This window comes from Eucyclogobius newberryi, unplaced genomic scaffold, assembly GCF_026437365.1.
Source record: "Eucyclogobius newberryi isolate DKJ021-1_F unplaced genomic scaffold, fEucNew1.0.hap1 SCAF_20, whole genome shotgun sequence".
Taxonomy (NCBI): domain Eukaryota; kingdom Metazoa; phylum Chordata; class Actinopteri; order Gobiiformes; family Gobiidae; genus Eucyclogobius; species Eucyclogobius newberryi.
This window is the reverse complement of record NW_027315835.1, coordinates 28,349,471-28,366,063: the sequence shown is the minus strand read 5'-3', so window position 1 is coordinate 28,366,063 and position 16,593 is coordinate 28,349,471. Positions and strand designations below refer to the sequence as shown.

At 46.5% G+C, this 16,593-nt stretch overlaps 1 protein-coding gene across 1 annotated transcript in view; it reads left to right on the top strand.

Annotated features, from left to right (window-relative positions):
* itgb4 (integrin, beta 4) overlaps positions 1 to 16,567 on the top strand; it is a 71,344-nt gene extending 54,777 nt beyond the window's left edge. Inside the window, exons 41-44 of the mRNA XM_072455744.1 lie at positions 3,583 to 3,738; positions 14,719 to 14,883; positions 14,968 to 15,087; positions 15,569 to 16,567. Of these exons, the coding sequence (XP_072311845.1) occupies positions 3,583 to 3,738; positions 14,719 to 14,883; positions 14,968 to 15,087; positions 15,569 to 15,795 (668 nt within the window). The 3' untranslated portion in view covers positions 15,796 to 16,567. The remainder of the gene's footprint in view (positions 1 to 3,582; positions 3,739 to 14,718; positions 14,884 to 14,967; positions 15,088 to 15,568) is intronic.
* Positions 16,568 to 16,593: the final 26 nt, after the last annotated feature.

The window sequence follows — 16,593 nt, the reverse complement described above, 5'->3', positions numbered from 1 at the left end:
CTTAGTTTGCCGTTATTGTCTAAAGAATCAAAGTATTCATAGCTCATTACGCCGTAGAAAAGGATGCAGTCGTCGTGGTTTATATACATCGCGTGCCCCTTTCAAAATGGCCGCTATGGGGAAGTCCCGGCTGTATGACGTCACTGCGATCGCACGTATTCCCCCAGACTGTGCAGAAAAAGCTACTCGACAAATAATTCATATCTTCTAGATTTGTTTTCTCTTAAATCGAATCACTTTTTTGGTTCGAGCTCGAGGATTTTAACGGTCAGTCGCAAAAACATGTGGTCTGTAGCAGAGTTAAATGGCACTGATTTAAAGCCAGGTGCACGGTGGCAGAGTGGGTGGCGTCTGCATGTCCTCGCCGTGTTACCGTGGGTTCTCCCCGGGTTCTCTGGCTCCTCCCACTGTCCAAAGACATGCATGTGTGAGGCCCTAGTGACTGAATGTGAGAGTGAATGTCCATCCATCTTCTGCCGCTTTATCCGGGGCCGGGTCGCGGGGGCAGCAGTCTGAGCAGGGACTCCCAGACTTCCTCCTCCCCAGACACTTCCTCCGACTCCTCCGGGGCGATCCCGAAGCTTTCCCCTGGCCAGCCGAGAGACATGGTCTCTCCAGCGTGCCCTGGGTCTTCCCCGGGGCCTCTTCCCGGTGAGACATGCCCGGAACACCTCCCGAGGGAGGCGCCCAGGAGGCATCCGGAACAGATGCCCGAGCCACCTCAGCTGGCTCCTCTCAACGTGGAGGAGCAGCGGCTCTAGTCCGAGCTCCCCCCGTGTGGCCGAGCTCCTCACCTTATCTCTAAGGAAGCGCCCAGCCACACGGCGGAGGAAACTCATTTCGACCGCTTGTATCCGCGATCTTGTCCTTTCGGTCACTACCCAAAGCTCATGACCATAGGTGAGGTCAGAACGTAGAGTGAGCGGTAAATCCAGAGCTTTGTCTTTGGACTCAGCTCCTTCTTCACCACAACAGTCGGTGCAGCGACTGCATCACTGCAGCCGCTGCACCGATCCAACTGTCGATCTCACGCTCCATCCTTCCCTCACTCGTGAACAAGACCCTGAGATACTTGAACTCCTCCACTTGGGGCAAGGACTCCCCACCCACCTGGAGAGGGCAAGCCACCTTTTTCCGGTCGAGAACCATGGCCTCGGATTTGGTGCTGATTCTCATCCCAGCCGCTTCACACTCGGCTGCAAACCGTCCCAGAGCGGCTGCAGGTCCGGGTTTGATGGAGCCATCAGGACAACATCGTCTGCAAACAGCAGAGATGGAATCCTGTGGTCCCCAAACCGGACACCCTCCGACCCCTGACCACACCCTCCGACCCCTGACCACATCCTCCGACCCCTGACTGCGCCTAGAAATTCTGTCCATAAAAACTATGAACAGAACCGGTGACAAAGGGCAGCCCTGAGGAGTCCAACATGCACTGGGAACAGGTCTGACTTACTGCAATGAACACAGCTCCGGCTCCGGTCATACAGGGACCGGACAGCCCTGAGCAAAGGGCCCCGGACCCCGTACTCCCGGAGCACCCCCCAAAGGACACCCCGAGGGACACGGTCGAAAGCCTTCTCCAGATCCACAAAGCACATGTGGACTGGTTGGGCAAACTCCCATGAACCCTCGAGCACCCGATGGAGGGTATAGAGCTGGTCCAGTGTTCCACGACCGGGACGAAAACCACTCTGCTCCTCCTGAATCCGAGGTCGACTATCGGTCGGATTCTCCTCTCCAGTACCTTGGAATAGACCTTACCTGGGAGGCTGAGGAGTGTGATCCCTCTGTAGTTGGAACACACCCTCCAGTCCCCCTTCTTGAACAGAGGGACCACCACCCCGGTCTGCCAGTCCAGAGGCACGGTCCCCGACCGCCACGCGATGTTGCAGAGACGTGTCAACCAAGACAGTCCTACAACATCCAGATACTTTAGGTACTCAGGGCGGATCTCATCCACCCCCGGAGCCCTGCCACCGAGGAGTTTGCGAACAACCTCAGTGACTTCAGCTTGGGTGATGGGCGAGCCAGCCTCCGAGTCCCCGGTCTCTACTTCCTCTTCGGAAGACGTGACTGAGGGATTAAGGAGATCCTCAAAGTATTCCTTCCACCGTTCGACGACATCCCCAGTCGAGGTCAGCAGGCCTCCACCCGCACCGTAAACGGTGTTGGTGAAGCACTGCTTCCCCCTCCTGAGGCGCCGGACAGTTTGCCAGAATTTCTTTGGTGCCGATCGATAGTCCTCCTCCATGGCCTCCCCGAACTCCTCCCAGGCCCGGGTTTTTGCCTCTGCGACAGCACGAGCCGCGGCTCGCTTGGCCTGCCGATACCCGTCGATGACCTCCGGAGACCTACAAGCCAGAGTGGCCTGATAGGCCTCCTTCTTCAGTCTGACGGCATCCCTTAATTCCGGTGTCCACCACCGGGTTCGGGCGTTGCCGCCACGACAGGCACCGGAGACCTTGCGACCACAGCTCCGAGCAGCCGCATCAACAATGGAGGCGGAGAACATGGTCCACTCGGACTCAATGTCCCCAGCCTCTCCCGGGACATGGGAGAAGCTCTCCCGGAGGTGCGAGTTGAATACCCTACTGACAGAGGGCTCCACTAGACGTTCCTCCTCCGCCAGTGGATCCAACTCACCACCAGGTGGTGCTCTACAACTCTGCCCCTCTCTTCACCCGAGTGTCCAAGACACGCGGCCGGAGGTCAGAGGTCAGATGACACAACAACAAAGTGGATCATTGACCTCCGGCCTAGGGTGTCCTGGTGCCATGTGCACTGATGGACACCCTTGTGCTTGAACATGGTGTTCGTTATGGACAAACCGTGGCTAGCACAGAAGTCCAATAACTAAACACCGCTCGGGTTCAGATCGTGGCCCCACCCCTCTCCAGGTGTCACTGTCATTGCCCACGTGGGCGTTGAAGTCCCCCAGTAGAACAAGGAGTTCCCGGTCGGTGCACTGTCCAGTACCCCTCCCAAGGACTCCAAGAAGGCCGGGTACTCTGCACTGCTGAGGCCGTAGGCCGCCACAACAGTGAGAGACCTGTCCCCCACCCGAAGGCGTAGGGACCCGACCCTCTCGTTCATCGGGGTGAACACCAACACGTGGCAGCTGAGCTGAGGGGCTATAAGCCCGCCCACACCAGCCCCGCCTCTCCCCGCGGGCAACACCAGAGAAGTGGAGCGTCCAGCCCCTCTCGAGGAGATGGTTCCAGAGCCCAAACTGTGCGTGGAGGTGAGGCCGACTATATCTAGTCGATATCGCTCAACCTCCCGCACAAGCTCAGGCTCTTTTCCCCCCAGCGAGGTGACATTCCATGTCCCCAGAGTTAGTCTCTGTGTCTGGAGATCTGGTCGCCGAGGCCCCTGCCGTCGACTGCCGCCCAGATGTGTATGTCGGCCACTGTCCAGTAGAAAATGAATGAATGATTTAAAGCCTGTCTGGTTAATATAATATAATAGTGAAAGCTTTTAATGTTGAAAACATGGACTGAAGATCAGGACAGATCCACGTGGGGTACGTGTCATACTTGATGATCCAGTATGAAATGTGTGTGTTTGTGTGTGTGGCAGGCTCCCCCTTCACCCTGAGCACCCCCAGCGCTCCAGGACCTCTGATCTTCACCGCCCTGAGCCCAGACTCTCTGCAGCTCAGCTGGGACAAACCCAGGAAACCCAACGGAGACATCCTGGGTTATGTGGTCACCTGTGAGCAGCTGCACGGAGGAGGTACCGCCTGAGAGTTCTCCTTCTCCTGTCGCATGAGGTCCACAAAAACATGTCGCTTGATTTGTGTTAAAAAATATGAATCATTAGCATAAGGGTCTACATAAAACTCTATGAACGTCATCAATAGTTGACTTTATAAACTCATATTTCATATTGGTCGAGCGTCGGAGAACCTGGCGCTCCAGGTTGTATATGTGGCATTTAACAACATTTAATGAAACATCATCAAAACCATAATGCCACCAAAGAAATCAGATCCTCTGATGGAAGTTGTCCAAGACTTGGACGAAATCAAGGCAGCGCTAAACGGCTTGTCTAAAGATATCGCCACCGTGACGCAGCAGCAAGTGAAGCTAGTGGCACTGGTGGATGAAGTTAAAGAGCTACGGGAACGTCTAGAGGAAAAAGATCGGGTCATAAATGGATTGGAAAGACGTATTGATGACCTTGAACAATACACACGAATGGAGGACGTAATTATTAATGGGCTAGAAACAAAACATCGCAATTACGCACGAGCAGCTGCTGGCGCCGGTGCCATGGTGGGACCGGACGCACCGGTGGAGGAGTCGCTAACACTGGAGCAACAAGTAGTTACATTTCTCTCAACTAAAGACATCAAAGTGGATCTGAAGGAGATTTCGGCCTGCCACCTGCTTCCCCGAAAGCGTAGCGATGCCAAACCTGCGATAGTGGTTCGCTTTGTGAACAGAAAGCACAAAGTGGATCTGCAGCGCCAGGCAAAGGGGAGCAGGGCGTGGCACGCAAGCTAAAGGGGAGCATGGTGTACATTAATGAACACCTCACCAGCAAGAACAAAGATAATGCAAGACCTGCACGAATTCTGTGGAAACAAAAGAAGACACAAGCGACATGGAGCAGGAACGGTGGTGTTTTTAGTCGTCTAAATGGAACTGAACAAGCACGAGAGACCACAGGGACATCAAAGACTTGGAACAGAACAAATGAGGCAAATACTATTAAATTATGACTTTTCTTTGACTGAAATGAGCTTCACGAAGATGATGGTTTGTTTGGGATTATAGGGACGAGACTTTCTTATTTAATGGATCATGAACTCTATGAAGATGAACCTTTCTTTTGGAAGAGTGGAGTTTTAGTCCTTATTATTTTCCTTATTGATACTATTATTATTTATATAGATTTTTAGGCTCACAACATGCCAGAACTTGGATCCACGGTAGAACCAAATACACACTTAAATGATGAGACCGTTAATGATGCAGATGATCCAACTGACTTCTACAATAACTTAAATATATAAATTAATAAATAATAAATAAATTAATAAATAAATTAAATACATTTAAATATGATGTTGAGAAGGAAATAGATCCAGATACTTAGTGTAGTCAGACAAATTGTCAATATTACTCAGAAGAAGAGTTTAAAAGTAAAGTGAACATGGAACATACTTTCTCTGTGATACATTTTAATAGTAGAAGTCTTTGGAGCAAATTCTTATATTAAAGATTATTTAAGATTATTCCTAAAGTTTAGTGTAGTTGTTATTTCTGAAACATGGTGAGATGAGGATGAAGTCTCAGCTGTTGAACTGGAGGATTTGAACTGTTTGTAATGAATAGAAAAGACAGGAGCAGGTGTAGATTAATAATAGAATAATAACTTCTTCTCTGGATCATATTAATGACTTTATTACTAATATGTTTCACTCAGTTGTAAATAAGTCTGACATTGTCTGTGGTGATTTGAATGTTGACCTGCTTGACCCGGTGGACACAAGAAAACCACAGACTTTAACTATACTTTTATAATAGTACATTATTTACAGAATCAGCAACATTAATTATAACATATTAACAAATGAAACTGGTAAAATTGATGGAGGTCTTTTAATGACTGATATTAGAGACATAAGGACAGTGAGACATAAGGACAGTGAGACATAAGGACAGTGAGACATAAGAACAGTGAGACATAAGGACAGTGAGACATAAGAACAGTGAGACATAAGAACAGTGAGACATAAGGACAGTGAGACATAAGGACAGTGAGACATAAGAACAGTGAGACATAAGGACAGTGAGACATAAGGACAGTGAGACATAAGAACAGTGAGACATAAGGACAGTGAGACATAAGGACAGTGAGACATAAGGACAGTGAGACATAAGGACAGTGAGACATAGTGAGACATAAGAACAGTGAGACATAAGGACAGTGAGACATAAGAACAGTGAGACCTAAGAACAGTGAGACATAAGGACAGTGAGACATAAGGACAGTGAGACATAGTGAGACATAAGAACAGTGAGACATAAGGACAGTGAGACATAAGGACAGTGAGACATAAGGACAGTGAGACATAAGGACAGTGAGACATAAGAACAGTGAGACCTAAGAACAGTGAGACATAAGGACAGTGAGACATAGTGAGACATAAGAACAGTGAGACATAAGGACAGTGAGACATAAGGACAGTGAGACATAAGAACAGTGAGACCTAAGAACAGTGAGACATAAGGACAGTGAGACATAGTGAGACATAAGGACAGTGAGACATAAGGACAGTGAGACATAGTGAGACATAAGAACAGTGAGACATAAGGACAGTGAGACATAGTGAGACATAAGAACAGTGAGACATAAGGACAGTGAGACATAAGGACAGTGAGACATAAGAACAGTGAGACATAAGGACAGTGAGACATAAGAACAGTGAGACCTAAGAACAGTGAGACATAAGGACAGTGAGACATAGTGAGACATAAGGACAGTGAGACATAAGGACAGTGAGACATGAGGACAGTGAGACATAAGGACAGTGAGACATAAGGACAGTGAGACATAAGGAAAGTGAGACATAAGAACAGTGAGACATAAGGACAGTGAGACATAAGGACAGTGAGACATAAGAACAGTGAGACATAAGGACAGTGAGACATAAGGACAGTGAGACATAAGGACAGTGAGACGATACCACAGTTTACTACAGACGATACCACAGTTTACTACTGACGATACCACAGTTTACTACAGACGATACCACAGTTTACTACAGACGATACCACAGTTTACTACAGACGATACCACAGTTTACTACAGACGATACCACAGTTTACTACAGACGATACCACAGTTTACTACTGACGATACCACAGTTTACTACAGACGATACCACAGTTTACTACAGACGATACCACAGTTTACTACAGACGATACCACAGTTTACTACAGACGATACCACAGTTTACTACAGACGATACCACAGTTTACTACTGACGATACCACAGTTTACTACAGACGATACCACAGTTTACTACAGACGATACCACAGTTTACTACAGACGATACCACAGTTTACTACAGACGATACCACAGTTTACTACAGACGATACCACAGTTTACTACTGACGATACCACAGTTTACTACAGACGATACCACAGTTTACTACAGACGATACCACAGTTTACTACTGACGATACCACAGTTTACTACAGACGATACCACAGTTTACTACAGACGATACCACAGTTTACTACAGACGATACCACAGTTTACTACAGACGATACCACAGTTTACTACAGACGATACCACAGTTTACTACAGACGATACCACAGTTTACTACAGACGATACCACAGTTTACTACAGACGATACCACAGTTTACTACAGACGATACCACAGTTTACTACAGACGATACCACAGTTTACTACAGACGATACCACAGTTTACTACAGACGATACCACAGTTTACTACAGACGATACCACAGTTTACTACAGACGATACCACAGTTTACTACAGACGATACCACAGTTTACTGCAGACGATACCACAGTTTACTACAGACGATACCACAGTTTACTACAGACGATACCACAGTTTACTACAGACGATACCACAGTTTACTACAGACGATACCACAGTTTACTACAGACGATACCACAGTTTACTACAGACGATACCACAGTTTACTACTGACGATACCACAGTTTACTACAGACGATACCACAGTTTACTGCAGACGATACCACAGTTTACTACAGACGATACCACAGTTTACTACAGACGATACCACAGTTTACTACAGACGATACCACAGTTTACTACAGACGATACCACAGTTTACTACAGACGATACCACAGTTTACTACAGACGATACCACAGTTTACTACTGACGATACCACAGTTTACTACAGACGATACCACAGTTTACTGCAGACGATACCACAGTTTACTACAGACGATACCACAGTTTACTACAGACGATACCACAGTTTACTACAGACGATACCACAGTTTACTACAGACGATACCACAGTTTACTACAGACGATACCACAGTTTACTACAGACGATACCACAGTTTACTACAGACGATACCACAGTTTACTACAGACGATACCACAGTTTACTACAGACGATACCACAGTTTACTGCAGACGATACCACAGTTTACTACAGACGATACCACAGTTTACTACAGACGATACCACAGTTTACTACAGACGATACCACAGTTTACTACAGACGATACCACAGTTTACTGCAGACGATACCACAGTTTACTACAGACGATACCACAGTTTACTACAGACGATACCACAGTTTACTGCAGACGATACCACAGTTTACTACAGACGATACCACAGTTTACTACAGACGATACCACAGTTTACTACAGACGATACCACAGTTTACTACAGACGATACCACAGTTTACTACAGACGATACCACAGTTTACTACAGACGATACCACAGTTTACTACAGACGATACCACAGTTTACTGCAGACGATACCACAGTTTACTACAGACGATACCACAGTTTACTACAGACGATACCACAGTTTACTACAGACGATACCACAGTTTACTACAGACGATACCACAGTTTACTACAGACGATACCACAGTTTACTACAGACGATACCACAGTTTACTACAGACGATACCACAGTTTACTACAGACGATACCACAGTTTACTACAGACGATACCACAGTTTACTACAGACGATACCACAGTTTACTACAGACGATACCACAGTTTACTGCAGACGATACCACAGTTTACTACAGACGATACCACAGTTTACTACAGACGATACCACAGTTTACTACAGACGATACCACAGTTTACTACAGACGACACCACAGTTTACTACAGACGATACCACAGTTTACTACAGACGATACCACAGTTTACTACAGACGATACCACAGTTTACTACAGACGATACCACAGTTTACTACAGACGATACCACAGTTTACTACAGACGATACCACAGTTTACTACAGACGATACCACAGTTTACTACAGACGATACCACAGTTTACTGCAGACGATACCACAGTTTACTACAGACGATACCACAGTTTACTACAGACGATACCACAGTTTACTACAGACGATACCACAGTTTACTACAGACGATACCACAGTTTACTACAGACGATACCACAGTTTACTACAGACGATACCACAGTTTACTGCAGACGATACCACAGTTTACTGCAGACGATACCACAGTTTACTACAGACGATACCACAGTTTACTACAGACGATACCACAGTTTACTACTGACGATACCACAGTTTACTACAGACGATACCACAGTTTACTACAGACGATACCACAGTTTACTACAGACGATACCACAGTTTACTACAGACGATACCACAGTTTACTACAGACGATACCACAGTTTACTACAGACGATACCACAGTTTACTACAGACGATACCACAGTTTACTGCAGACGATACCACAGTTTACTGCTCAGGTCATAATCTTAGTGAGTTGGTGAAGGTGATGGAGAGAGAAGTGCATAAACTAATCAACTGGTTTGCTATAAATAAATTATCATTGAACTTAAATAAAACAAAATTTATGGTATTCAGTAACAAACATGTAGATAATGATATCAAAATCAAAATAAATAGTTATGAAATTGAAAGAGTCAATTACATTAAGTTTTTTGGAGTGATCATAGATTGCAAAATTTCATGGAAAACACATATACAAAATGTACTGAATAAAGTGTCAAAAACTATTGCAATTTTATACAAATTGCAGTATATTTTGAACAAAAATGCCTTATATTTACTTTACTGTTCTCTCATTACTCCATATTTAACATATTTAACATATGGTATTGAGATCTGGGGAAACACAAACAAAACTAGGACCAAACCAATTTTCATTCTACAAAAAAAGGCCATTAGACGGATCAATCCTGCATCTTATAACTCGCCGAGTCACTCTGTTCATTCAATCTAAGCTTTTAAAATGTTATGATTTGGTAAAACCTGTATACTGCTAAATTGATGTATTTAGTTAAATGTAATCAAGTCCCTACATCATTGAGGATAAAGTTTACCCAGAGGGAAAGTAAATATAATTTAAGGGGAACGTGTATATTTGACAGAGCTTATGTGAGAACCACGCCGAGGGTCATTGTGCGTGTGTGTGACAGAGCTTATGTGAGAACCACGCCGAGGGTCATTGTGCGTGTGTGTGACAGAGCTTATGTGAGAACCACGCCGAGGGTCATTGTGCGTGTGTGTGACAGAGCTTATGTGAGAACCACGCTGAGGGTCATTGTGCGTGTGTGTGACAGAGCTTATGTGAGAACCACGCCGAGGGTCATTGTGCGTGTGTGTGACAGAGCTTATGTGAGAACCACGCCGAGGGTCATTGTGCGTGTGTGTGACAGAGCTTATGTGAGAACCACGCCGAGGGTCATTGTGCGTGCGTGTTTGACAGAGCTTATGTGAGAACCACGCTGAGGGTCATTGTGCGTGTGTGTGACAGAGCTTATGTGAGAACCACGCTGAGGGTCATTGTGCGTGTGTGTGACAGAGCTTATGTGAGAACCACGCCGAGGGTCATTGTGCGTGTGTGTGACAGAGCTTATGTGAGAACCACGCCGAGGGTCATTGTGCGTGCGTGTTTGACAGAGCTTATGTGAGAACCACGCCGAGGGTCATTGTGCGTGTGTGTGACAGAGCTTATGTGAGAACCACGCCGAGGGTCATTGTGCGTGCGTGTTTGACAGAGCTTATGTGAGAACCACGCTGAGGGTCATTGTGCGTGTGTGTGACAGAGCTTATGTGAGAACCACGCCGAGGGTCATTGTGCGTGTGTGTGACAGAGCTTATGTGAGAACCACGCCGAGGGTCATTGTGCGTGTGTGTGACAGAGCTTATGTGAGAACCACGCCGAGGGTCATTGTGCGTGCGTGTTTGACAGAGCTTATGTGAGAACCACGCCGAGGGTCATTGTGCGTGTGTGTGACAGAGCTTATGTGAGAACCACGCCGAGGGTCATTGTGCGTGTGTGTGACAGAGCTTATGTGAGAACCACGCCGAGGGTCATTGTGCGTGTGTGTGACAGAGCTTATGTGAGAACCACGCCGAGGGTCATTGTGCGTGTGTGTGACAGAGCTTATGTGAGAACCACGCCGAGGGTCATTGTGCGTGTGTGTGACAGAGCTTATGTGAGAACCACGCCGAGGGTCATTGTGCGTGTGTGTGACAGAGCTTATGTGAGAACCACGCCGAGGGTCATTGTGCGTGTGTGTGACAGAGCTTATGTGAGAACCACGCCGAGGGTCATTGTGCGTGTGTGTGACAGAGCTTATGTGAGAACCACGCCGAGGGTCATTGTGCGTGTGTGTGACAGAGCTTATGTGAGAACCACGCCGAGGGTCATTGTGCGTGTGTGTGACAGAGCTTATGTGAGAACCACGCCGAGGGTCATTGTGCGTGTGTGTGACAGAGCTTATGTGAGAACCACGCCGAGGGTCATTGTGCGTGTGTGTGACAGAGCTTATGTGAGAACCACGCCGAGGGTCATTGTGCGTGTGTGTGACAGAGCTTATGTGAGAACCACGCCGAGGGTCATTGTGCGTGTGTGTGACAGAGCTTATGTGAGAACCACGCCGAGGGTCATTGTGCGTGTGTGTGACAGAGCTTATGTGAGAACCACGCCGAGGGTCATTGTGCGTGTGTGTGACAGAGCTTATGTGAGAACCACGCCGAGGGTCATTGTGCGTGTGTGTGACAGAGCTTATGTGAGAACCACGCCGAGGGTCATTGTGCGTGTGTGTGACAGAGCTTATGTGAGAACCACGCCGAGGGTCATTGTGCGTGTGTGTGACAGAGCTTATGTGAGAACCACGCCGAGGGTCATTGTGCGTGTGTGTGACAGAGCTTATGTGAGAACCACGCCGAGGGTCATTGTGCGTGTGTGTGACAGAGCTTATGTGAGAACCACGCCGAGGGTCATTGTGCGTGTGTGTGACAGAGCTTATGTGAGAACCACGCCGAGGGTCATTGTGCGTGTGTGTGACAGAGCTTATGTGAGAACCACGCCGAGGGTCATTGTGCGTGTGTGTGACAGAGCTTATGTGAGAACCACGCCGAGGGTCATTGTGCGTGTGTGTGACAGAGCTTATGTGAGAACCACGCCGAGGGTCATTGTGCGTGTGTGTGACAGAGCTTATGTGAGAACCACGCCGAGGGTCATTGTGCGTGTGTGTGACAGAGCTTATGTGAGAACCACGCCGAGGGTCATTGTGCGTGTGTGTGACAGAGCTTATGTGAGAACCACGCCGAGGGTCATTGTGCGTGTGTGTGACAGAGCTTATGTGAGAACCACGCCGAGGGTCATTGTGCGTGTGTGTGACAGAGCTTATGTGAGAACCACGCCGAGGGTCATTGTGCGTGTGTGTGACAGAGCTTATGTGAGAACCACGCCGAGGGTCATTGTGCGTGTGTGTGACAGAGCTTATGTGAGAACCACGCCGAGGGTCATTGTGCGTGTGTGTGACAGAGCTTATGTGAGAACCACGCCGAGGGTCATTGTGCGTGTGTGTGACAGAGCTTATGTGAGAACCACGCCGAGGGTCATTGTGCGTGTGTGTGACAGAGCTTATGTGAGAACCACGCCGAGGGTCATTGTGCGTGTGTGTGACAGAGCTTATGTGAGAACCACGCCGAGGGTCATTGTGCGTGTGTGTGACAGAGCTTATGTGAGAACCACGCCGAGGGTCATTGTTTGTCAAGTAAAGGAGTTAAATTATGGAACAATTGTTGCGATGAATTAAAAAATGCCATTTCTTTATTTCTGTTTAAAAGGATCTTTAAGGAAACAATCATAGAAAAATATTTAACAGAATAAAAATGCAGCTTTGTTATAAAACCTTGAATGCTTGTGGAGGAAACTTGTGAGCAGACTGTCCAGTATTATGTAGTGTCCAGTATTATGTCCAGTATTATGTCCAGTATTATGTCCAGTATTATGTCCAGTATTATGTAGTGTCCAGTATTATGTAGTGTCCAGTGTTATGTAGTGTCCAGTATTATGTCCAGTATTATGTCCAGTATTATGTCCAGTATTATGTAGTGTCCAGTATTATGTCCAGTATTATGTCCAGTATTATGTAGTGTCCAGTGTAATGTAGTGTCCAGTGTGATGTAGTGTCCAGTGTGATGTAGTGTCCAGTATTATGTAGTGTCCAGTATTATGTCCAGTATTATGTCCAGTATTATGTCCAGTATTATGTAGTGTCCAGTATTATGTAGTGTCCAGTATTATGTCCAGTATTATGTCCAGTATTATGTCCAGTATTATGTCCAGTATTATGTCCAGTATTATGTAGTGTCCAGTGTGATGTAGTGTCCAGTATTATGTAGTGTCCAGTGTGATGTAGTGTCCAGTATTATGTAGTGTCCAGTGTGATGTAGTGTCCAGTATTATGTAGTGTCCAGTGTGATGTAGTGTCCAGTATTATGTCCAGTATTATGTCCAGTATTATGTCCAGTATTATGTCCAGTATTATGTAGTGTCCAGTGTAATGTAGTGTCCAGTGTTATGTAGTGTCCAGTGTGATGTAGTGTCCAGTATTATGTAGTGTCCAGTGTAATGTAGTGTCCAGTATTATGTAGTGTCCAGTGTGATGTAGTGTCCAGTGTGATGTAGTGTCCAGTATTATGTAGTGTCCAGTATTATGTAGTGTCCAGTGTAATGTAGTGTCCAGTATTATGTAGTGTCCAGTGTGATGTAGTGTCCAGTATTATGTCCAGTATTATGTCCAGTATTATGTAGTGTCCAGTATTATGTAGTGTCCAGTGTGATGTAGTGTCCAGTATTATGTAGTGTCCAGTGTGATGTAGTGTCCAGTGTGATGTAGTGTCCAGTATTATGTAGTGTCCAGTGTGATGTAGTGTCCAGTGTGATGTAGTGTCCAGTATTATGTAGTGTCCAGTGTGATGTAGTGTCCAGTGTGATGTAGTGTCCAGTATTATGTAGTGTCCAGTGTAATGTAGTGTCCAGTATTATGTAGTGTCCAGTGTGATGTAGTGTCCAGTATTATGTAGTGTCCAGTGTGATGTAGTGTCCAGTATTATGTAGTGTCCAGTGTGATGTAGTGTCCAGTGTGATGTAGTGTCCAGTATTATGTAGTGTCCAGTGTAATGTAGTGTCCAGTATTATGTAGTGTCCAGTGTGATGTAGTGTCCAGTATTATGTAGTGTCCAGTATTATGTAGTGTTGTTTTTGTTGATGAACTGTGGCTTGTGAACTATAAAATGTCCACCAATGTTGAGCGTTTGAGAGAAGGGTCGGCACAATAAGCTTTGGCTTCTGCCCACACCTGGTCAAAAAACATTAATGTATCTCAAATTTAGTTTTGTGCTTGAATGTTGAGCACCTTTTGTTTTTGACCAAACCACAATAAAAAAATATATATATATATATATTAATCTCAGGTCTCACAGTTCAACATCCCGTCTTTAGAATTGAACTGTGGCGTCACTTTCTGAGGCAAAAATAATTCAAATGATACTTTTGTGTATTTAGACGTTGAACTTTGTGTCAGTTTTTGTTTCATGTGGATGGGCCCAGTTATTTCCATCTGACCTCTGACCCTGACCCTGAGAACGACAGTGTCACATGACCCTTGCTAGTATGTGTTCTTGTCTATAGGAGACCTGCGCTCCTTCCCGGTGGAGGGCGACAGCTCTGAGACCAGCCTCACTGTCCCAAACCTGACCGAAAACGTCCCCTACAAGTTCAAAGTCCAGGCCCGGACCACTCAGGGCTTTGGTCCGGAGCGAGAGGGCATCATCACCATCGAGTCTCAGGACGGGGGTAATGTCACATGTAATGTTTTTCAAAAGCCTGAGCTGCTGGTTTGTGGGCTGAGCTGAAGTGAGCCTCCTCTGTCCTCTGCAGGAGCTCTGTCCCAGTACAACAGTCAGTCCATGACCAAGAGAGAGATGTTCCAGCTGCCCACAGAGGTCAGCACCCGCACCAACGTGTCCCACACCATGATCAACGAGCCCTACTTCTCTGGTACGCACGCAACCAGACCTGCTCTGAAGATGAGCAGGGCGGGACATGTCATTGTGTCCTTAGGCAAGACACTTCACCCACATTTCCTAGTGAAGTGCTTTGAGTTTGAGCCTGAATGTGGAAAAGAGCTGTATAAATGCACTGTAATAGTAAAAAGCCTTAACATGTGGGCGTGGCGAGCAAGCGTTACATCATTCTGGGTGTTCTCTTCTAACGTCCTGCAGCGTGACGTCCCGCCGCGTGACGTCCCGCCGCGTGACGTCCCGCCGCGTGACGTCCTGCAGCGGTATATTTAGTCTAACCCTAAAGGATAGTTTAACATTTTAACATACTTCTCTTTGTGTAAAACCTTTATTATTTGAAGAACAGTGATTGATAAAAATCTACAGAAACTTCATTCTAAACCTCCGTGTGCTTTAGAAAAGACATGTCTGTGCGTTGTTGAGTCACATGATCTGAAGTGGTGTGTTGTGTGCTGCAGACGGGATGATGATGATGACGAGCGGTCAGCGCACAGAGACCAGCGGCATGGTGACCAGCGGCATGGTGACCAGCGGCATGGTGACCAGCGGCATGGTGACCAGCGGCATGGTGACCAGCGGCATGGTGACCAGCGGCATGGTGACCCGACATGTGACCAAAGAGGTGGTGCAGAGGAGCGTCGCGGGTGGAACCTCCGTCACCAAAAAGATGTATTACGAGTCCTAAAATATGCAGCTATTTATCTACGCTCCAAAGATTCATCTACAAACGATGACGACTCCAAATGTTATTTATTGTCAAGTCCATGGCAGCCGCTATAGTCTGAGGTCAGAGGTCAGATTGTAGGCTCCGCACTGGACGTACTGTTACTAATCTGTTACTTTCACACATGAATTTTCAAGCAGTTTCTATAGTTGTAAAGTGGCGGCTGAGCTCCCCCTGTGGGTGAGAGGTGGTGTAACACTGAAGGGTCACCTGAGGGGACGGTCACCTGAGGGGACGGTCACCTGAGGGGACGGTCACCTGAGGGGACGGTCACCTGAGGGGACGGTCACTACTCCAAAGTGACCTTCAGTGTAGGACACGTGCTTTTCCTCTTTTCTGCAGTAAAAACAGTGTGTATTTGAGGGTTCTAATCCTTGTCGAACCAATATCTGCAAATCAAAACAAGTATTTCCAGTTACAAGGACAGTAAAGTATTGTACATAAGTATGTAGTTTAGTCCAGCCACACACAGAACACACATAAACATAAGGCTGTTAGCGTGATGCGTTTCATATCTTATCTTTGCCTGCACATTGTTTTTGACCTTGGTATTGTATAATAATGAGAATTACAGTGTGGTAAAGAACAAATCTAGTGTGTTCAGAGAAAAGAAAGAAAGAACTCTTTGTGACACGGAGTCAGAGATTGTTTTATTTGTTGGCACTTTCATTGCGCTTCTATCGAATAAAATCTTACTTTAATAAAAAATAAATGGTCCTTTTACAGAAATGTTTTATTCCAGTGAAAATATGCATCATG